The sequence below is a fragment of the Elephas maximus genome, chromosome 11 (assembly GCF_024166365.1).
Source record: "Elephas maximus indicus isolate mEleMax1 chromosome 11, mEleMax1 primary haplotype, whole genome shotgun sequence".
In the NCBI taxonomy this organism is placed as follows: Eukaryota; Metazoa; Chordata; class Mammalia; order Proboscidea; family Elephantidae; genus Elephas; species Elephas maximus.
The window spans coordinates 92,428,226-92,451,259 of record NC_064829.1 but is presented as its reverse complement, the minus strand read 5'-3'; the positions used below and the strand labels follow the sequence as shown (position 1 = coordinate 92,451,259).

At 52.5% G+C, this 23,034-nt stretch overlaps 2 protein-coding genes across 4 annotated transcripts; one reads left to right on the top strand and one right to left on the bottom strand.

Moving 5' to 3' along the window:
* Positions 1–622: 622 nt before the first annotated feature.
* On the bottom strand, positions 623–3,438 carry LOC126086195 (prostatic spermine-binding protein-like). The gene is made up of 3 exons (XM_049902375.1): positions 3,357–3,438; positions 3,126–3,183; positions 623–872 (listed from the first exon to the last, which is right to left on the bottom strand). Exons 1-3 carry the CDS (start codon positions 3,436–3,438, stop codon positions 623–625), a joined length of 390 nt encoding a protein of 129 aa, XP_049758332.1.
* TTYH1 (tweety family member 1) lies at positions 3,341–22,281 on the top strand. 3 transcript variants are annotated; one of them, XM_049900513.1, is made up of 14 exons: positions 3,341–3,562; positions 6,854–7,032; positions 9,474–9,585; positions 10,433–10,653; positions 13,256–13,351; positions 15,394–15,466; positions 15,931–16,006; positions 16,489–16,544; positions 16,749–16,841; positions 17,634–17,726; positions 20,886–21,028; positions 21,164–21,209; positions 21,572–21,652; positions 21,933–22,281. In XM_049900513.1, the coding sequence occupies exons 1-13, from the start codon at positions 3,437–3,439 to the stop codon at positions 21,608–21,610; spliced, it is 1,353 nt and encodes a 450-aa protein (XP_049756470.1). In that variant the 5' UTR covers positions 3,341–3,436; the 3' UTR covers positions 21,611–21,652; positions 21,933–22,281. The 3 variants fall into 3 exon arrangements, with proteins under 3 accessions (XP_049756470.1, XP_049756469.1, XP_049756471.1); XM_049900512.1 differs by lacking the exon at positions 21,164–21,209; XM_049900514.1 differs by lacking the exons at positions 13,256–13,351; positions 21,164–21,209.
* Positions 22,282–23,034: the final 753 nt, after the last annotated feature.

Below are 23,034 nucleotides of genomic sequence, written 5' to 3'. Positions count from 1 at the left end.
AGGAAGATAAGAACTGATGTATTCAAACTGTGGTGTTGGCAAAAAATTGAATATACCATGGACTGCCAAAACAATGAACAATTCAGTCTTAGAAGAAATATACCCAGAATGTTCCTTAGGAGTAAGGATGGTGAGACTCAACTCACTTCTTTTGGATACATCATCAGGAAAGATCAACCACTAGAAAAAGTCATCGTGGTTAGTACAGGGTCCGTGAAAGGGAGGGAAACCCTCGTTTAAATGGATTGACACAATAGCCACAACAACAGACTCAGACATACCCAATGATCAGGAAGATGGCACAGACCGGACAATGTTTCGTTCTGTTACGCATAAGGTCGCCATAAGTCAGAGCTGACTCAACAGCAAATAACAACAACAAAAATGGCGGCTCTACAGCTAGACTGCCAGGGTTCAAGGATCTACAGCTGGGCTGCCTGGCCACTTCCTGGTTCTGTGATCTTGGCCAAGTAATGCTACCCTTTTCAGGGTCACAGGTTCCTTATCTGTAACCTGGGGATAATCATAGTACCTACCTCATGGATTGTTGTGAGGATTAAATGAGGTAATCCATATAAAGCTCTTAGAAGAATGACACACTCATAGAAGTGCTCATTAAGTGTCAGCCACTGTCGTCATCATCACCATCATCATCAGTACCATTGTCATTACCATAATCGTTATCATTATAATCATTACCACCAACACCATCATCATCCTCACTATCGTCACTGTCTTTGTTATTGTGATCATCGCTGTGATCATCATTCTCACGATCACCATCATCTTCACTATTATCACCACCACCATCATCAATACCATCACCATCCTCACTATCATGGTCATTGTCCTCATCATCATCATCATCTTCACTATTATCACCACCACCACCAGCATCACTATTATCACCATCATTAACATAATCACTATCATATCACTGTCATCATCATTACCATCATCATCACCATAATTTTTACTATTATAATCATCACCACCACCATCAATATTATCATCATCCTCACCATCATTGTCGTCATCATCTTCACCATCACCATCATCTTCACTATTATCACCACCACCATCATCATCATTACCACCATCATCAGTACCACCATCATCACCATAATCACTACCATTATAACCATCACCACCATCATTAGTATCGCCCCCATCATCATTATCCTCACCATCATCACAACCACCACCACTATTATTTTTCTTCCTCGTGAATGTGATGGGCACCTGCTCCCCAGCCCTTTCTCACCAATCTGGGGCAAAATATGGGGCTGGGGTAGGTGGAGCCTCAATCTGCCTATCTTCTTCCCACTCATCTCAATCCCCCAGAGGAGGCCAGGTATGAAAACTCCAAGTGGTAAACTCTAGTCCTGCTTCACAGCAAGGTGGGACTGCTGGTGTGGGATTCCTGGGAATCTTAGTTTTAGCTCCAACACTGACTACCTGGGTGGTGGCATCATTGTGGCTAGGTTCCCTCCTAAGGCCTCTCCTTCCCCATCTATCATTATGGTATCAGTGGGTTCCTGTGAGACTCAACATAAGTAGTAGCTTGAAAAAATGATTTATAAACTGTAAGGTGAATGGCAAGGGGTAGGGGATCTTTATATACATTGAAGTATTCCTTACTCAGTTTGGAGAGGTTCTTAAACATGGGAGGCACGCTTATAAAGATAGAAGGGGCCCCTATGTAGATGAGTAGGCTCTTTATACAAGTGGGAGGGAGGGTCTTTATATACATAGGAGGGGTCTTTATGCAGAAGTGAGGGGTCTTTACATAGGTTTTTTTTTTTTAATAGACTATTTTTAGAGAAGTTTTAGGTTCAAAAAAAAATTGTGCAGAAAATACAGGGAGTTCCCATATATCTCCTCTCTCTACTGCACACTGTTTCTATTATTAACAGCTTGCATTCCTGTGGTATATATGATACATATTATTAGCTAAAGTTTATGAATTACATCAGGGTTCTTTCTTTGTGTTGTACAGTCCTATGGGCTTTGAAAAATGCATAACTTATGTGTCCACCAAAAAGGTCTTGTGCTACAGCTATTCACTCCTCCCCCTCCTTACACGGGTATGAGGGGTTTTTATACGTTCTGGATCTCTGGTAGCTCAGTGGTTAAGAGCTCAGCTGCTAACCAAAAGGTTGACAGTTCAAATCCACCAGCCACTCCTTAGAAACCATATGGGGCAGTTCTATGGAGTCACCGTGAGTCAGAATCAACTCAACGGCAATGGGTTTGGAGTGATCTGTATAGACAGAAAGTTTTGTATATAGAAGTTGTGGTCTTATGCAGGCTTTTAAAGGGAGGGGGAGGCTTTTACCCAAATGGAGGCGTGCTTCACAGGTGAGAGCACTCGCAGACAACAGGGATTTTTTGGGGGGGGTGAAAATATGCACGCCAAAACATTCTCTAAAACAAACTACATCCACATCTACAAATCATTGATATTGATTATATTCAAGTTGTGCCGCCGTTCTCACTATCCTTTTCCAAAATATTCCACCATCATTTACATAAACTCAATGTCCCCTAAGTAAAAACTCTCCCTTTCCTTTCCCTCCCACCCCTGATAACCACTAACAATTATTGGCTTCTATATATCTGCTTAAAGAGCCTGGGGGGCACAACGGTTAAGCCCTGGCTGCTAACCAAAAGGTTGTCCGTTGGAACCCATCCAGCAGCTCCATGGAGGAAAGACCTGGTGATCTGCTTCTGCAAAATTAACAAAACAAAATTAAAAAGCCGAGCCCCTTGCAGTCAAGTTGATTCCGACTCATAGCGACCCTGTAGGACAGAGAACTGCCCCCCAGTTTCCAAGGCTGTAATCTTTACGAAAGCAGACTACCTCATGACTGGTGCGTTGGAACCTCCAACTTTTAGGTTAGCAGCAAAGCAGTCAAGGAAACCCTACGGGGCAGTTCTACTTTGTCGGATAGGGTCGCTATGAGACGAAATCCACTTTATGGCAACAGTTTTTACATGATATGAAGGGTCTTCATAAAGGAACATTATTTTTTAGGGTGACAGCGTAGTACGAGGGGCCTTCTATAGATAGGGAAGGCTGATATTTTCAAGTTGCTTGACAGGCCTGCGGCCTGGATGCCCACCGTAGCCGCGCTGTACCTGCGCGGGCTGCAGGTGGGAGCGATGACGGAGAGGAGGCGCCTGCAGGATGAGGAAGGAGGACTGGGGCCCATTCTAGGTGCTCGCAGTCCCTCCTGCAACCGCCAGGGGCAGCACAGTCTCCGTCCAGCCCGCACCGCCCCCCGCCTCCCCCCACATCTCCGCCCCCTACCCCCTCCCTCCCCCCGCTGCGGCTCCCTTGAGCCCCACCAGACCTTGCTCCGCCCGCGCCCAGCTCGACTCCGGAGGCGCCCGCAGCCCCGGCGTCCGCCCCACTGCCCCCTTCCCGGGGGCCATGGGGGAGCCCCCGGGATACCGGCCCTCGGCTTGGGTTCATCTCCTCCACCAGCTGCCCCGCGTCGACTTCCAGCTCCGCCCGGTGTCCAGCGGCTTCGCGCCCCAAGAACAGGAATACCAGCAGGTGGGGCCGGGAACGGGGTCCTGGGGGTCAGGGCTAGGGAACCAGAGCTGCTGGGTCCCGCGGGAGGAGAACGCTGGGTGACAGATTCCTGTGTTTCCCGGGGGCGGGGGCCGGGGCTGGACTTTGGGGTGTCTGAGGGAGGAGGAGCCTGGGGAATGCCTGGAGACTCTCCTGGGACGGGGCCCCTAGCTCCTTAAATAAGGGGGTTCTGGGGGCCTGGGCCCCTGAGTCTCTGAACAGAGACTGGGGGTCTTGGATTCCTGGGTCTCTGAGAGAGGAGCTGCCAGGGTTGCTAGCCTCCAGGGTCTTTTTTGGGGGGGTGGAGTAGGTCCACCCTCCTGTGTCCTAAAAGATGACCCCTCCCCCCATGGGATCAGGGCAGGTAAATATGTCCCAGTTAAGATGGGACCCAGGAGACAGAAGACCTGGTAATGGTGAAGAGGAAAAGGGCTAGGGGGTGCCCCGGTTCTGGGGTGGGGTTGAGAACCTGAAATGGAAAACGGGAGGGATGAGAGGTGGGAAAATGGGGTGGAGGGGTTGGAAGAGAAAGCATCCAGTCCGTCCCAGGACAGAAGGGGTAGTCGATCCGGGCGCCAGAGTGGAGGGGAGTGCAAAGATGAGGTTAGGTTTGGGGATTGGGGATGACAGAAATGGGTCGTGGCAGGAGAGGCTGGTGTGGAAACATTACAGAAGCTGGGGTCCCCTGGGAAGGGGGCCCAGCCTCGGTCAGCTCCAATCGCCGCAAAAGGACTGTCCCCTGACCCGGTTTAATTCAAGTCTTTGACTTTGAGATTAATGAGGAGAAAGGCTTGGTTGAGCTGGGAATCGGGGTGGGGGAATTAGAAGCCCTGGAATGAGCGTTGGGTCCTGCCTGTAGTGTCTGAACTCCTTGGATCTTTCCTAGGGAGCCCCTCAGGAAAGGGAGCTGGGGATGCAAGAGCTTAGAAGGAGGAGAGGGTCCTGGAAAAGCAGGAAAGGAATGTGTGCTGTGTTCTGAGCTATTTGGGTCACGGCTGGCACAGCTGTGAGCAGCTCCTCCCCGCCTCCTCCATGGCGCCCCCTCTCCCTACCCATCCCACCTCCTCCACTAAACGGAGACCTGGGACCATCATACCCTCACCCACAGTCTCATGCCCAGTATGCCCAGGTTCCCTCACGGTTACACAACCACAACCTCCAGTGGCACTTTAGACTCACAGCTATGGCTGCGAGAGTCACACTCCCTCACAGCCATGGAGACCTTCCTACACTGACAACCACACAACCAGCCTCAAGGCTCCAGGCACACTCAGGGTCCCATGACGAGTCACAGCCAGGGCACTCAATGAAGACACAGAGGCTCACACCACCCCCAACACGGTCAGAGTTGCAGCAGGGGGACACACACAGTCACACACACTCAGGGTGGGTATTCCTCCACAGGGAGACACACATGCACACTTTCATACACACTCTTACATGCACGTTCATGTGCTGTCACACTCACACACTCATACACGCAGTGACCTGCCAACACGAACCTGCACGGACACACACTCACACCTCCAGACGCTACTCATGCACTCAAATAACTGTGCCCAGAAACACAGAAATGTCCGTAGATTCACTCTCTCACATGGGCAGGTGCAGGTGAGCCCACAAAGGCACACACTCACTCACACATGCACAGTCACTCACACGTGCACACTCTTAAACACCCACATGCACTCACACACTCTCATTCACTCACACTCTCATTCACACTCACTCACATACTCTCACAGACATTTACATACACACTCATACACACACACACACATTCATGCACTCACACATTCATCCGCATACTCACTCATGCATTCACACACACCCCTGTAAGGGAAAACAGTGCTGGCGAGCTCAGAGGTCTGCGTCTGGTCCTAAGGTTGCCTCCACCTAGTTGTGGGGCTGAAGGCAAGTTCCTGTCCAGCTCTGGGCCTCCAGTTCAGCGTCTGTAAAACACACAGCTTGCAGAGCATCCACTGTAAACTCCCTGCCACACGAAAAACCCTGTCACTCTGCAGGGCGTACCCAGCTCCGGACAGCTCTTCTGTGTCTCTGTCCTCCCAGCTCTTGATTCCCTCTCTCTCTCTCCTATTTCTGACTCTCTACTTTTCTGTATCTTTCTGTGTTTGAGTATCTGTCTGCTTCTCTATCTGACTCTGTTCTCTCCATCTCGGATTCCATCTCTGTTGGTCTCTGTCTTTTTCCGTCTCAGCCCTGCACCTGTCTTTTTCCTTTGCTGTGTCTTTCTGCCTTTGTGTCTTCCTCCATCTCTCTTCTCTCCTCCATCTCCTCCTCCTTCTGTCTCTTCTCTCCTCCTCCTTCTCTCTCTTCTGTCCTCCTTCTCTGTCTCTGTTCTCTCCTTCTCCTCCTTCTCTCTCTCTCTTCTTTCCTCCTCCTCCTTTTCTCTCTCTCTTCTTTCCTCCTCCTTCTTCATCTCCTCTTCTTCTCTCCTCCTCCAACTCCTCCATCTCTCTCTTCTCTCCTCCTTCACCTTCTTTCTTCTTTCTCTTTACTCACATATACATTCACTCATGCACACTCATTCATGCACTCACACACCCCACTGCAGTCTCTCCTCCTTCTCCTCCTCCTCCTCCTCCTTTTTTCTCTCTCTCTCTTCCCCCTCCCCCTCTTTCTTCTGTCTTCACTCCTCCAGTCTCTGAGTCCTACACACACACTGTCACAGAAGCAGAAGCCACCACACACCCTCTGTGAGTCCCTGGCTTATAGCTGTGGTGGGTGTAAGGAGCTCAGCAGGAGGGGAGAGAAAGAGCAGTGAGTGGGGAGAACAAACAGGGAGGAGGGAGAGTAAGCCTGCCTGGAGCAGACACCCCTGCCCACTCCCTGATCCCACACAGTTCCAAGGAAACTCCTCAGGTTCTCAGAGATGCTCCACTCCACCTGCCTGGTTGCACTGAGGAGGAAACCAAGGCTCAGAGAGGGAGGCCAAAGGTCACACAGCCATTGGAGGGAGAGCAGAACTAGAACCCAAGACTTGAGCCTTCTCTTTGGAACTTCCCTCCACTGACCCGGCCCCTTCTCCCAGAGCCCCAGCTGTTAGCTTGGACAGGGCTGGAGACCCCATTTTTCCCCCACCAACCTGAACATCAGAAGGTTGGGATTGGTGTATAGTCCCTGATCTGGCGAAGGACTCCTCCCATCTCAACTCAGAGATCTAAGGCCAGAACCCCCAGCCATGCAGGGAGGGAGCTCTGAGTCTGGAACACACAGGTGCCCATGGAGGCCTAATTTCACCCCCTTTCCCAGGCCTTGCTCCTGGTGGTGGCCTTGGCAGGCCTGGGCCTGGGCCTGAGCCTCATCTTCATTGCTGTCTACCTCATCCGCTTCTGCTGCTGCCAGCCCCCAGAGCCACCTGGGGCCAAGAGCCCCCAGCCCGGAGGAGGCTGTGTTACCTGGAGCTGTGTGGCGGCCCTTCTCGTCGGCTGGTAAAGGGGCCCCAGGGTGGGTGGGGAATGGGGACAAGGCTCCCCAAGCTCTCCGCCAGCCTTCCTGGTGGTGTCTTGGGGCATGGGAGTAAACAGGAAGGAGGAGACTCCCCTGAAAACAGAATCCCACTTCAGCCATGCAGCAGGGAACATTTGATGTATGGAGAAACTGAGGTTCAGAGAAGCAAAGTGACTATCCCAATGACAGCCAGCCTGGCAGGAAGGAGTAGGGGTTAAGAGCCGAAACTGGGTGATCAGACTACCTGTGTTTGATGGCTATCTCATCGAATAGCTCTACAATCCGGGGAAGAGGGGGTGGTGATGTAATTTTTCTGGGCCTCAGTTTGTGCATCTATAAAATGAGCATTACAGTAAAACCCACCCCATAGCTACTGGTTTAAAAAAAAAGCTCCTGTTGAGTCAATTCCGACTCATAGAGACCCTGTAGGACAGAGTAGAACTGTCCCATAGAGTTTCCAAGGAGCCCCTGGTGGACTCGAACTGCCAGCCTTTTGGTTAGCAGCCATAGCTCTCAACCACTATGCCACCAGGGTTTCCACCCCACAGTTACAGTAAGATTAAATGAGATAATTCACAATGCCTGGCTCACAGTTGTGCTCACCAACTGTGTTAACTAATGATGTCACTCATTCATTCATTCACTCATTCAACGAGTCTTTCATAAGCACCTACTATTTGCTGGAAGATACTGAACAAGCCAGAGGAGGTCCCTGCCTTCACGGAGCTAAGGTTTCCTAGCCCTGGTGGTACAGTGGTTAAGCTCTAGGCTGCTAACCAAAAGGTCAGTGGTTCAAACCTACCAGCTGCACCATGGGAGAAAGATGAGGCAGCCTGCTTCCATAAAGATTGCAGCCTTGGGAACCCTATGGGGCAGGTCTACTTTGTCCTATAGGATCGCCATGAGTTGGAATCGACTCCACAGCAATGGGTTTTCATGGAACTGACATTCTAGCCCAGGAGACAGGCAATAACTGGATATTACAATCCAAGAGCACCTACTGTGTGCCCAGACCTGAGCTAGTCTTATTCCTTCTTACAATCGCCTTGATGGATTCAGGGTTGTCACATCCATTTTTGAAAGAGGATGGGTCAGAGAGAGAAGTGAACTTTTCAAGGCCTCTTGGCTAAAGTGGAAGAGTGGAGATTGGGACCCAAGTTAGCCTGACTCCCAAACCCATCTGAACCCAAGGACCTCCTTTGACCTGCCCAGGGAAGAGAGAAAGGGGACTTGAGGACACAGAATTTAGCAAGTGCCCGTGCTGAGCACAGGTCACCCCCAAGCAGCACCCCCAGGTCACAGACATCTGTCCTAGCCCACAGATTAGGGTCCCAATCCCCACAGCTAGCAAGTAGAGGAACCAGAGGTGGTTGCTCCTACAGCCCATAGGTTAACCTGAAAGTCGATTCCCTCCAAGCTAGACTGTGCCACTCTCCGGTACTGCTAGAAGAAACAGTGTGTGATTCTGGAGGTGGGGTGGGGGCTGGGTGCCCTATATCCAAGATGCTTCTTCTTCAGGAGCTCATGAGTGGGGGTGGACGGGGGTGGTGGACAAAGGCCCAGTGGGGGAGAGACACGGCCCCAGCCTCCGCCGCCTGGGAACAAGAGGAGCTTTGTGGGACTCTGAACAATGAGGCAAGGGCACTGGGGCTTGGCGTCAGATCCAGTGCCCAGGGTGGGGGCCCCCATGCGTAGCCCCAGGCTCGGAACTGTGAAGGCGACCATCTCCCTCCGCCCAGTCGGGCTCTCGCCCCCTCCACCCTGGAACACATAACGGGGGAGGGGCATGGGCCCCGCATTCAGACCCCACAATAGAGCCCTGTGTGCTGGCTGGAGTGGGGCGGGGGCGCCGGCTTCTTGCCCATTCTCCCTCCCACATTCCCTTCCCTCCCTCCCAGCTGGCCAGACGCTTGGGTCCCAAGGGTGGGAGGAAGGCTGGGAGCGATAGGCTCCTTGTCCCCCAGGAGATGGTGAATGGGGGTCTGCACCTCTAGAAACCCCCGAGTGGCAGGGGTGGGGACTTTCGATTCTTGAGGGGACAGGTACTGAGGACTGGATTCTTGGACAAGGATGAAGGGGATGTGTGTGAGGCTGGCATCATTGGAGAGGAGGACCTCTTATCCTGAGACTGGGTGTGATTTGGGTTTCGCTCTGGGGAGACGTGGGTTAAATTCGGAGGCTCCCTCCCCTCTGCCACTCCACCCACCATTAGCATCACAATGACGTCCCTGCAGCCGGGGGAGTGAGGCCTTCCCGTTACCTTGACAACTGGTGGGATCCGGGGCTGGAGAAGTTCCTTTCCCACGATGGACTGGACCAATGGCGTGGGGGTGGGGGGCGGGATGGGTGTATGAGGAGATGGGCTGTGGCCCCCAGGGTCCCAGGACCGGCTGAGATTTCCCCTCCCTTCTCCTCCTCTCAGCGCCGGCATTGGCATCGGTTTCTATGGCAACAGCGAGACCAGTGACGGGGTTGCTCAGCTCAGCTCTGCACTGCTGCATGCCAACCACACACTCAACACCGTTGACCACCTGGTGAGGGGCCAAGTGCTGGCCAGACCCCAGACCCACACCCAGACTGGATCCCCACACCATGACCCAAGACCTATGCAGACCCAGGCACAGAGGGACCCCTCCCACAGAAATGGGAGTTAAGTCAAAGACCCCAGATGTGAAACTTAGGACCCAGAACTTCAGGTTCAGACTTATATTTGGAACTGTGTGTTCAACTTCTGACCCTAATCACAAATAAAGGACCTCTGATGTGGGACCCACAGAGCCTTAACCTAGCTCTGGAAGTAGAGACTCAAACCCAGACCCCAAACTCATATCCAATTCCAGCTCTGGATGTCAACCTGAGACTTATATCCCAAACTAGACGAAGAGCAAACTCTGAAGATCCCAGACCCTGACCTAAGATCAGATCTAGGGCCACAGACCTAATGCTTGCCCTAAAGGGACCTCAATGCTGAGACTCAGGACCTAGACAATAGGCTTCAGCTCTAATCCCCAGACCCAGAATTCCAGACTCTGATGGTGAAACCCAGCCCAACCTCAAATCGTAGATTTCATATCTAATTTCAGATCCTGGACCATGGGCCCCAGACTTGAGACCCCAGACTCAGGAAGGCAGATGCAGAATTCAGGCCTAGAGGCTCAAGTCACTGACAACCCAGAGCTCCTGATAAAAGCCACAGAACTCCATGAACTTGACCTCAGACCCCCCCCAGACCCCTCCCTTCCTCAGTTCTCAGATACCCCATACCTCAGATCTCAGGCATCCAGTACAGTTCACTCTTATGTCACCCTCACAACCTCATCCCTAAACCCCAGGGTCCCCATAGAATGGCCTTCCCAGACCTTAGACCCACCCTCCCTCCAGGTGTTTGAGACAGTGGAGAGGCTGGGTGAGGCGGTGAGGACAGAGCTGACCAACCTGGAGGAAGTGCTCACTCAGCGCACGGAGCTGGTGGCTGCAGCCCGGGGGGCCCGGCGGCAAGCAGAGGCTGTGGCCCAGCAGCTCCAGGGGCTGGCATTCTGGCATGGAGTGCCCCTGAGCCCCCTGCAAGTGGCTGAAGACTTATCCTTTGTGGAGGAGTACAGGTGAGTGAAGGAGCCCCGATGGCACAATGGTTAAGCTCTAGTCTGCTAACCAAAAGGTTGGCCATTTGAACGCACCCTCAGCTCCTCCTCCCGTAAAGATTACCCATTGCCGTCGAGTTGATTCTGACTCATAGAGACCCTATAGGACAGAGTAGAACTGTCCCATAGAGTTTCCAAGGAGCACCTGGTGGATTTGAACTGCCCACCTTTTGGTTAGCAGCTGTAGCACTTAACCACTATGCCACCAGGGTTTCCCCCAGTAAAGATTACAGCCTAAGAAACCCCAGGGGGCGGTTCTACTCTGTCTCACAGGGTTGCTCTGAGTCCGAATCGACTTGACTGAGATGGGTGTATTGTCACAGGTGCAGTTCAGGTTGTTAACATTGCACTTTATAGAGTTGTGAGATTCACGAGGATAAGAATCATTGCCTTGCTTTGCTTATTTCTTTCTTGGTTGCATTAAGAGTGCCTGTTCAGGTTGTAAGGAGCCCTGGTGGTGAAACGGTTAAGCCTTCGGCTACTAACCAAAAGGTTGGTGGCTCGAACCCACCCAGTGGCTCCTGGGGGGGGTGGAGGAAGACCTGGTGATCTGCTCCCATGAATATTACAGCCTAGGAAACCCTATGGGGCAGTTCTACTCTGTCGCATGGGGTCCCTATGAGTCGGAATGGCACACAATGACAGCAGGTGAGTGATCACTCTTGCCGCCCTGTACAGCAGTAGTTCTCAACCGGATGGCAACTAGTTAGATTTAGGTTAAGGATTAACTAACAGAGTAAAATCTGTGAAAGCTGGAACCTGTATAAGGTGGAAACCTGTCAGAGAAGGAAAATTCAGATATTTTCCACTAAAGAGAGAGTAACAGAAAAGTAGTGAATGCACGCTGTCAAAGGTGGAAAACTTGCCAGACCCAGAAACACAAGGCAGTCCCGCCAAGTTCTGGCTCTCAGAGGTGTTACTGTATTTTCCACTGAAATGAGCAATAGAAAAGTGGTAAGACTGCATTGCACCCTGTCAAAGGTGGAAAACTTATGAGACCCAGAAAAACAAGCAGTCCCACCAAGTTCTGGCTCTCGCAGATTTCACTGTATTCATTATTCATTATTAAATAATACTTAGTTTTTCCTTATTAATATTAAAGCTAATATTTAAGTGAGCCCATATACTTGACACTTCTGACAGCTTAATGTGTATTCACTCATTAGCCTCACGTCATGAGGAAACTGAGGCACAGGAAGTAAAATTACTGGCCCAAAGTTATACAGCGAGTGACTGGAGGGGCTGGGATTGGAACCCAGGCAGTCTCTGCATCCATATACCATGCTCTTGAGTTGTGGTTAGGATCCTCACTGCATCCCTGGAAATGAATAGCATAGCTCCATTTTGCAGAGTGGGGGTGGGGACCTGGAGCTCAGAGAGGCCAGATCACTTGTTCACACTCACAAAGCTGGAGTGTGTGGTCCAGTCAGGATAGATCTCAGGACTCCCACCCCAAACCTGAGGTCTAAACCTCTACAGTGTCCTCCCTCCCAATGCACCCATTACACCAATGTGTGAGGGGGGTGTCGCATGGCCAGGAAGAGCTAGGGCATGAACTTGGGGGCACTCACCCCTTCAAAGAACTTAGAACTTGGGTTCTAAGTCTGGGCAGAGCTGGGGTGTGAACCTGGGGACTTTGCCACTTCTGAGGCTTGGTGGGGCATGAACTTGGGTTCTGAGGCTAGGTGGAGCTGGGGTGTGAACTGGGGCCACTGTCTACCTCCTCTGCGGCTGGGTGGAGATGGGGCATGAACTTGGGCCCTGAGGCTGGGTGGAGATGGGGCATGAACTTGGGCCCTGAGGCTGGGAGGGCCTGTGGCATAAACCTGGAGGCATTACCCACCCACTCTAAGTCTGGCAGAACCAGAGTTTGGGCTCAGGTTCTGACCTGGATGGAGGTTGAGCACGAACTTGGCTCTGAACTGGGAGGAGCTAGGACTCGAACTTGGGTTCTGAGCTGGGTGGAGCTGGGGCAAGAACTTGGGTCCTGAGCTAGGCAGATCTGGGCAATGAACTTGGAGGCGCTACCGGCCCACTGGTCTGGGAGCGTCAGGGCTTTTAACTGGTTCTGCCCTGTTCAGTCATGGCCAAAGAAGCGACACCGGAACAGACCCAAATTTTTAAAATTTGGGTGAACCTGAACGGTAAACAGAACGGAAAAACTAAGGGTCAAAGACCTGCTGGAAACTCAATCTTCCTCTTAGAAAACAAGGGCAGATGTGTGTTGCGTAGCAACCAAATCTCTTGCCAGTGGGATTTTGAGCAGAGCCAGAAACAGTGGTGCCCCGCTCAAAGATGGCAGCCAACCTTGTCCACAGACCTGCCAATAATCCAGTCTCCTGATTCAGGGTCCTAAAAGGGCTCCCTACACATCTTCCAAGTCTCCCGTTCTAGGGCTTCGACCTGTAATTTGTCCCAATCTGGTTATCATTCCAGTTCACTCAAGTTTTAAAAATTCGAGTCTGTTCGAGTTTTCCTTTGTGCGCCATGACTGGTTTGAACCAGTTCAAAGCCCTGGAGGTCCAGGCTTGCTGCTTCAGTCCTATGCTCGCTCCCTCCCCAGGTGGCTGGCCTACGTCCTCCTCCTGCTCTTAGAACTCCTGGTCTGCCTCTTCACCCTCCTGGGCCTGGCGAAGCAGAGCAAGTGGCTGGTGATCGTGTAAGTCTGGGCAGCCTTTACCTCATGGCCAGTCTGCCATCCCTGTCAGCACACCTCACAGTGTGATTCCGGTCTCAGATGGATCCCTACTAGTCTTCTGCTCAGCAGTGTGCCTAGCATCATCCCTGGCAGGCAGGTTCTCATGCAATCTCACAACTCTCTTCTAAGAGGGACCACATTGAATTCATTCATTTGTTCCACAAATAGGAATCCCTAGGTGGAACAAACGGCTAACAAAGCTGGCTGCTACCTGAAAGGTTGGAGGTTGAAGTTCACCCTTGGAAGAAAGGCCTGGTGATCTACTTCTGAAAAAGGAGCCATTGAAAACCCTATGGAGTAGAGTTCTACTCTGACACACATGGGGCCACCATGAGTCCGGGTCGGCTCCATGGCAACTGGTGGTGGTAGTGGTTCCACAAATGTCAGTGGAGTTCCCCATCTGGACCAGGCACTGTGTGTACTGGGGCTGGGCTCAGAGAGAGCAGTCAGACTGCACCCAGCCTGTGGGCAGCTGGGAGCAGACCTGGAAACAGGCAACAGAGTAAAGACGCTATTATAGTCAAAAAATAATAACGTTAATAAAAGTAATGTTTGCAATGATGATGAGGACGATGATCGCTGGCCTCTGTCGAGTGCTGTGCATCTTAACTCCTTCCAAGCACCCACAAAGGAGGTCGTTGTTAGCTGCTGTTGAATCAGCTCTGACCCCACGTACGACAGAATGAAACGTTTCCCCGTCCAGCACCATCCCAGGACCACCGGTACACTCAGGTCCGTTGTTGCAGCCACTGTGTATTTTGAGTGCCTTCCAACCTGGAGGCTCGACTTCCAGCACTAGATCAGATAATATTCTGTTGTGATCCATAGGATTTTCATTGCCTAATTTTTGGAAATAGGTAACCAAGACTCTCCTCCTAGTCAGTCTTAGTCTGGAAACCCCACTGAAACCTGTCCACCATGGGTGACCCTGCTGGTATTTTAGATACAGGTGGCATAGCTTCCAGCATCATAACACCACATGCAAGGCACCACAGTACAACACGCTGACAAACTGGGTGGCTTACGAGAACATAAATTTATTCTCTCACAGCTCTGAGGCTAGAAGTCTAAATTCAGGATGTTGGCAGACCCATGCTCTCTCTGAACGCTCTAGGAGAAGATCCTTTCTTGTTTCTCCTGGCTTCTGGTAGCTTCAGGCGTTCCTTGGCCATCTTCTTGATCGTTGGTATTTCTGAATCCATTGGAGTCATTGGAGACTGGTAAAGCAGGACCACAGTGGGATTTAAACCCGGACCTTCAGTTTGGGGTTCCCTGAGTCCCCCTCTTCCTCTCTCACCACCCTAAAGACGAAAACCAAACCAGTTGCCGTTTCAGTTGACGCTGACTCATGGTGACCCCATGTGTGTCAGAGTAGAACTGTCCTCCGTAGCATTTTCAGTGGCTGGTTTTTTGGAAGTAGATTGCCAGGCCTTTCTTCTGAGGTGCCTAAGTGGACTCAAACCCCCAAACTTTCAGCTAGCAGCCCAGAGCATTTAACCATTTGCACCACCCAGAGAAAAACCATGAGGTGAACATCAGTCCTGGAGCTGTCCACTCCTTGAAGGAGACTGGGCTGAGCTAGGGGCTGACCAGACTTCAGATGCCATCTTGATTCCGGAAGCTGGAAGAGTGCTTGAGAAGCACTGGACTTCTGCAGAATTTAAAGATGAAGAAATTGAGGCCCAGAGATGGGCAGTTGCCTTCCCAGAGCCCCAGAGTGAGGCAGGGGCAGAGCTGGGCTGTGATCCAGGCTGCCTGCCTGCCAGCCTGGGGCCCTTCTGGCAGCTTACTTCTCACCTCCACCCCGCTGGCCTCTCTGGGCAGGGTCCAGATGTTCAGTTTGATGTCAACAACCACCCTCCCCACTAATTTCTCTGGTCCTAATTCTGATCCTCTAGGCTCCAGAGGTTGGGGGGACTGTGAGGGGATTTGGGGTGGGGGAAGGGAAGAGGTAGAGAGATTAAGAACCCAGAGCCCACCCCATCCTTCTGTCCCCACTGTAGGATGACAGTGATGAGTTTCGTGGTTCTTGTCCTGAGCTGGGGCTCCATGGGCCTAGAGGCAGCTGCCTCAGTGGTGAGTGCTGGGGGGCCAGGCTCCTGGTCTCTGGGGCTGGAAGGCCCAGACTCCTAAGTCTGAGGAAGGCCTGGACTCCTAGGTCTGAGGGATGAGGGGACTGGGGGCCAGGACTCCTGGGTCTGAGGCAGGAAGGGGCTGGGGTCCTAGACTCTCAGGTCTGAGGGAGGAAGGAACTGGGGTCCCAGACTCTTGGGTCTGAGGGAGGAGGAGACTGGGGGCTGGGACTTCTGGGCCCTGAAGGAGGAAGGGCTGGGCACCAGGACTTCTGGGTCTGAGTGAGGAGGGGACTGGGGGATGGGACTCTTGGGTCTGAGGGAGGAAGAGCTGGGTGCCCAGACTCGTGGGTCCCCAAGGACTAGAGAGAGGAGCTGGGGACAGAGTTCTCTAGTTCTCTGATTGTGGGAGTCTGGAATGGAGTCATTCTCAGGTCTGAAGCCCTCCTTTCTCCGTGCCTCCCTCAGGGCCTCAGTGACTTCTGCTCCAATCCAGACACCTACATCCTGAACCTGACCCAAGAGGAGACAGGGCTCGACTCAGGTGATCTGCCGATCCACCTGGTTTCCTCAGGTGTCCCCCGTGCCCAGCCTTGTTTGGGGTGGGGTGGGAGTGCCACGCATAAACCATGCCCTGCCTGGCCCCCCAGATGCCACCTTTTCCAGACACAGGAGTCAGGGGAGGTGGTGGAGCTGGATCTTCAAGTTTAGGAGGATTTGGCCACCTGGAGGAAATGCAAAGAGCACGTTCTAGTCAGGGGAAAGATGGCAGAAGGGGAATTTGGACCTCTGCTTTCTGGGGAGGGTGTGGAGACCAGGATGTGCCTGGGATGGGGCTGGGGGCAGGAGGGATTTGGAGCTGGGAGCGTTGGCTGGTCTTCGAATGCCAGGTCATCGGGATCACAGAAGGGTTCTTGAGGTGAGGAGTGGCCGGAGCACCCAGGTGGACATACAAGACGCTTCCCCCAGAGGGTCTCGGAGGTCCCAGATCCTCATGACTCCTCCCCTCTCCTCCTCCTGCTTCAGACATCCTGAACTATTATTTCCTCTGCAACCAGGCGGTCTCCAACCCCTTTCAACAGGTTAGGGCTGGGGGCAAGGGGAGTGGGTTTTGAGGGGACCTGGAATTCGGACTCCGGAAAGGGAGGAGAGAGGGGCTGGGGGCTTGGATTTCTGGGTCCTGGGGGAGGAGGAAGGTGTCAGGGGCACAGAGCCCTGTGTCCTGAGAGAGGAAGCGGTGCTGGGGCGTGGACTACTGGATTCTCTCTCCTTCTGTCTTTCCCCAGAGGCTGACTCTGTCGCAGCGAGCTCTGGCCAACATTCACTCCCAGCTGCAGGGCCTGGAGAGAGAAGCAGTTCCTCAGTTCCCCTCTGCACAGGTAGGCCTGCAGGAAGGGAGGTATGGGTGGAGCCTGTCGGTGGGCGGGGCCAGTGGAATAGGGCGGTTCGGCTGGGTGTCGGGAGAGCCTCTGGTGTGAGCGAGGCCTTCTGAGTGTGCTAGGCAGAGTAGGGTAGGTTTGCCAGGTGTGGGCAGAGCCTGCAGAATGGGGTGGGGTCTGGGTGGGCTTGGTCTGGGCAGCGCCTACGGATGTGAGTGGGGGCTGCGAAATGGGGCTGGTAGGACGGGTGTGGGCGTGGCCTTCCCGGTGTGGGTGCGTGGGCGGAATCTGGGGTAGGCCGATATGGGCAGGGCCTTTGAGTGTGGGTTGGGCCTGCGGAATGTAGCCTGTCAGCCAGGTATGGGCGGGGCCGGCAGAATAGGGCTGATCTAGCAGGTGTGGGTGGAGACTTCTGAGTGTGGGTGAGGCCAGCGGAATGGAGCGGCTCCTCTGTGTTTGGGCAAGATCTTAGACTGTGGGCATGGCTGGCAGAATGGGGTGGGTTGGCCAGGTGTGGGCGGGGCCTTCTGGGTGTAGAAAAGGCCAGTGAATGACGGGTCAGGTCTGGACCTCCACACATCGACCTCAAGAGAAGGAAGACGGGGGTGTGGGCAGGACTTTTGGAGTGTGGGCGGGACCTGTAAAACGGGGCGGCACTTCCAAGTATGGGCGGGGCTGGAAGAAGGGTCGGTACCGGCAGGTGTGGGCGGGGTCTACAGAGTTGGGCGGAGCCCAGGCGATAGGCGGTCCTGAGCTGTAGTTGGAATAACAATCTCCCTTTTCCCACCTCAGAAGCCTCTGTTGTCCTTGGAGGAGACACTGAACGTAACAGAGGGAAACTTCCACCAGTTGGTGGCACTGCTGCACTGCCACAGCCTGCACAAGGTGAACCTGCACTCCTTCCCAATTCCCCCTTCCACAGAGCCTCTGCCTGGACCTACAAAACGGCCTAACAGACCTGGGATCCAATCCCAGCACTGCCCTTGTCAGGCTCTGTAACTCTGGGCAAGTGGCTTGCCCGCTCTGGGCTTGAATTTCTTCCTGGCACTACAAAAGGCAGGGTGAGGGAATTGATCCCTGCCTGCATTGCATTGCAAAGCTGTCGTGAGGATGAAAGAACATTTATGCATACGCTATATGCAGATACAGTCAAAACAGAACTCCCTATTTCCCTGACATCCCCCTCCTTCAGCCTTCAAACCGTAAAAACGAACTAGTTGCCTTCTAGTCAGTTGCAACTCATGTAGGCCCCCATGTGTGTCAGAGTAGAACTGTGCTCCAAAGGGTTTTCCATGGCTGATTTTTCCAAAGTAGATCTTCCCGCCTTTCTTCTGAGGTGACTCTGGGTGGACTCTACCCTCCAGCCTTTCAGTTAGCAGCCCAGCGCATTAACCATTTGTTCGCACCGCCCAGGGGCTCCTCCCTCAGCCTTCATTGGCTCAGTTACAGGCACCGCCCACCCACCCCCACCCAATTGCTCAAGTCAGAAACCTAGAACTATCCTTCTTTAAAAAAAATTGTAGGGAAAACATACATACCAAAACATCTGCCAACACAACTTCCACATTTACAACTCAGCGACATTGATTACATTTTTATGTTGTGACACCATTATCATTATAGAATATCCCTTTTGTCTGCTTTTTGCTCTCTGCTCTTACCTCCCATAACCATTCCACCAGCAAGCTCTGTTGGCTCTTCCTCTAAAACCTACCTGGAATCCAGCCACACCTCACCACCCCACCGATGCTGCCCTGGACAGTGCCATCCTCAGCTCTCGCCTGGATGTCTGCAAAAGCTTCTTCCCTGTGGCCCTGCCTACACACCCCACCTGTCCTCCATGCCACAGCCATCTATCCTTTTAAGACACAATCCACTCAACTCTTCCTCTGCTTAAAACCCTCCAGTGATTCCCACTGTGCACAGATTAAAGTCCCAACTCCTTGCCCTGGCTACATCTCCAGCCTCAGCACCTTCCACCCTCTTCCTCAAACCAGTTACCCAGTTGCTCTTGAGTAAACTCCATGTGTGTTAGAGTAGAACTGTACACCATAAGGTTTTTAATGGCTGATTTTTTCAGAAATAGATCCTCAGGCCTTTCTTCTGAAGTGCTTCTGGGTGGACTCGAACCTTCAACCTTTCAGCTATCAGCTAAAGAGCATTAATCATTTGCAGCACCCAGGGATTCCCTCTTCATCAAACACTTTGCAGTCCAGTCGACTCCAACTCATAGCGACCCTATGGGACGGAGTAGAACTATCCTATAGGATTTCCAAGGACTGCCTGCTGGATTCAAACTGCCAACCTTTTGGTTAGCAGCTGAACTCTTAACCACTATGCCACCAGGGATAATGGTAATAAAATTTAACATGTATTGACTGTCTGGGGCAATGGTGATTCAGTGGTAGAATTCTTGCCTTCCACGCAGGAGACCTGGGTGTGATTCCTGGCCAGTGCACCTCATGCACAGCCACCGCCTATCTGTCAGTGGAGGCTTCCACATACTATGATGTTGAACTGGTTTCAGCAGAGCTTCCAGACTAAGATGGACTAGGAAGAACGGCCTGGAGATCTACTTCTGAAAATCAGCCAATAAAATCCTGTGATCACAACCGATCATGGGAATGGTGCAGGACCTTTGAGGGCTAATGTTCACCTGACCCAGGCCATATTTTCAACCACCTCATATGTGTGTGAAAGCTGGACAGTGAATAAGGAAGACCAGAGAAGAATTGATGCCTTTGAATTATGGTGTTCGTGAAGAATATTGAATATACCATGGACTGCCAGAAGAACAAACAAATCTGTCTCGGAAGAAGTACAGCCAGACTGCTCCTTAGAAGCAAGATGGCGAAGCTTTGTCTCACGTACTTTGGACATGTTATCGGGAAGGACCAGTCCCCGGAGAAGGACATCATGCTTGGTAAAGTAGGAGGTCAATGAAAAAGAGGAAGACTCCCAACAAGATGGATTGACATAGTGGCCTCAATGATGGGCTGAAACATAGCAATGATTGTGAGGATGGCACAGGACTGGCCAATGTTTTGTTCTGTTGTACATAGAGTCACTATGGATTGGAACCAACTCGATGGCACCTAACAACTACCTTACCAAGTGTGACTGCTGGAAGTACTCGCTGCTGTCAAGTCTAAAGGACAGAGCAGAACTGCTCCATAGTGTTTCCAAGGCCATAATCTTTAGGGACGTGCAACCAGAATGCTCCTTGGAAGCAAAGATGGCGAGACTGCATCTCATATACTTTGGACATGTTGTCAGGAGCGATCAGTCCCTGGGGGGAAAGGACATCATGTTTGGTAAAATAGAGGGTCAGCAAAAAAGAGGAAGGCCCTCAATATGATGAACTGACACAGCGGCTGCAACAATGGGCTCAAGCATAGCAAAAATTGTGAGGGTGGCACAGGACTGGGCAGTGTTTCGTTCTCTTGTGCACAGGGTCGCTAGGAGTCAGAACCAACTCAACAGCACCGAACAACTATCTTTAGGGAGGAGTCCTGGAGGTGCAATGGTTAAGAGCTCGGCTGCTAACCAAAAGGTCGGCAGTTTGAATCCATCAGCCACTCCTTGGAAATCCTATTGGGCCCTTCTACTCTGTCCTGTAGGGTCACTATGAGTCAGAATCAACTCCATGGCAATGGGTTCGGTTTTGTTTGTTTTTGGTAACCTTTAGGGAAGCAGACTGCCACACCTTTCTCCAAGAATTGGCTGGTGGGTTCAAACAGCTGACCTTTCAGTTAGCAGCCAAGTGCTCAACCACTGTGCCATGTATGCTCCTTCCATAAAGATTACAGCCAAGAAAACCCCATGGAGCAGTTCTGATCTAACACTTGGTGTCGCCATGAGTCAGAATTGACTTGATGGCAACTAACAACAGCATTCACGCCATTGGACAGAGGAGGACACTTAGGCTCAGAGAGGTTGGGTAACTTGTCTGGTATCACACAGCAGGCATCTGACTCGTGCATACAGTGTGTGTTGGGGGTGAGGGGTATTGCCTGCTGATGCCCTTCCCCACCTGCCCCCCAGGACTATGGTGCAGCCCTTCGAGGCTTGTGTGAGGATGCCCTGGAGGGCCAACTCTTCCTGCTGCTCTTCTCCTTGCTGTCTGCAGGGGCCCTGGCCACTGCCCTCTGCAGTCTGCCCCGAGCCTGGGCACTCTTCCCGCCCAGGTCAGGACGGGGGGAGAGGGCAGGGTCCTGAGGGGGGAAAGAGGGAGGGGGCAGGATCCGTGGGATACTGGTGGGGGGTGCAGCCCCCTGATGGCTCCCATCCTGTTTCTCTGCCACTGCCCCCTTGCACCCCAGTGACGACTATGATGACACAGACGATGACGACCCTTTCAACCCTCAGGTATTGGACTCCTGGGTCTGAGGAAGGAGGGGGCTGGGGTCCCAGACTCCTGGCTCTGAGAGAGGAGGGGACCAAGGGCTGGACTCCTGGGTATGAGGGAGTAGAGAGCTGGGGCTCAGACACCTGGTCTGAGGCAGGAGGGGCTGGGGGTCAGGACTCCTGGGCCTGGGGGAGGAGGGGCTGGTGGTCAGGACTCCTGGGTCTGAGGGAGGAGGGGGGTGCAGGTCAGGACTCCTGGGTCTGAGGGAGGAGGGGGCTGGGGGCCTAGAGTCCTGGATCTGAGGGAGAAGGGAGGGGCTGGGACCCCCACCACCCCGCCAGGTCTCCCTGCATCCCCCTCAGCCCACACCTTCCATGCACAGGAATCCAAGCGCTTCGTGCAGTGGCAGTCATCTATCTGAGCCTCTTCTCCCTGCCAGACTGGAGCCAGCCCCCCATCTCCGGTGAGCTTCCTGAGTGGCACCCAAGCATCCAAAGCCTGGCCTCTGCCCTCCTCTCCCAAACTGAGAATTCAGATTCCAGACGATGAGGGAAGGAGGCCCAAAGAAACCTCCTTAGGCACCCTCACCCACAAACCACTCTTCAGTTTTATTTTCTTAACCTCTCTTTACAGGAGGGGCCGCGGCCCCCCATTTCACAGGAAGTAATCTGGGGATCCGAGGGCAGGGGGCATGCTGTGTGCAGATTGCCCCTGGCCTGGGTTCACCCTGTCTCTCTCCACAGTTCCTTCCCTGGAGACCGGAGAAGACCCCACTAACCCTGCCTGACTGGGCTCTGACCACTAACACCCCTGGCCATGGATACCCCAACAGGACACCTCCCTGCCCTGCCCCCACCCCTCCCTCCATTTCTCCTTAGCCCTGGGAGTAAGCTGAAGGGCGCAGGCCAGGGACCAGGGCTGGCCAAGGAGGGGGACAGCCAGCCCCGTAACCCCCATCCCTGGCAGGCAGCCCCCTCCTCTAAAGGACTGAGCTGGGGAAGGGGCCACAAACCCTTCCCCCACATCCCGGTGGGCTCAGGCCTCCTGTCTGAACTCATGGCACTAACTTGGAATGGGCTGATTTGAAATAAAAGAAAAGACTTTATTTTACAAGCAGCCATGTCCTTCTTACTTCTCTTGGCTGGAGCTGATAGGGGTTCTGTGGATGGAGGGTATCCCCTGCAGCCTCTCTCAACAGGCCTCTGGGCCTCCAGGTGTTTCTGCTCCTGTCTAACCCCTACAGTGGTTCCAAAGGGCTTGTTCTTTTTTTAAGAAAAAAATAGTAACTGCTTTTGCCTGCTTCTAATAATAATACACGTGGCCTGACACAGGAAATGACAGATGTCCTTGGGATAGAATAGACAGTCTAAAAATAGATCTAAGCATATGTATATATGTATCTATGTGTGTGTATCTCACTCTGTATAGACATAGATGTCAGAAGACATATTTCAAGTCAGTGTGAAAAGGACCATTTGCTGTTTGGTTTAGAAGCAGTGCTGGCATCACTGGCCCTCCATCTGGAAGAAAACTTTCTAAATCAAACCAAAAACCAAATTTGCTGCTGTCGAGTTGATTCTGACTCATGGCAACCTCATGTGTTACAGAATAGAACTGCTCCTTTCTTGGCTGTGATCTTTATGAAAGCAGGTTGCCAGGCCTTTCTTCCATGGTGCTGCTGGGTGGGTTCGAATTGCCAACTTTTTGGTTAGTTGTTGTTAGATGTCATCGAGTCAGTTTCAACTCATAGCAACCTCATGTATAACAGAACCAAACATTGCCTGATCCTGTGTCATCCTCACTATCGTTGCCGTGTTTGAGCCCATTGTTGTAGCCACTGCGTCA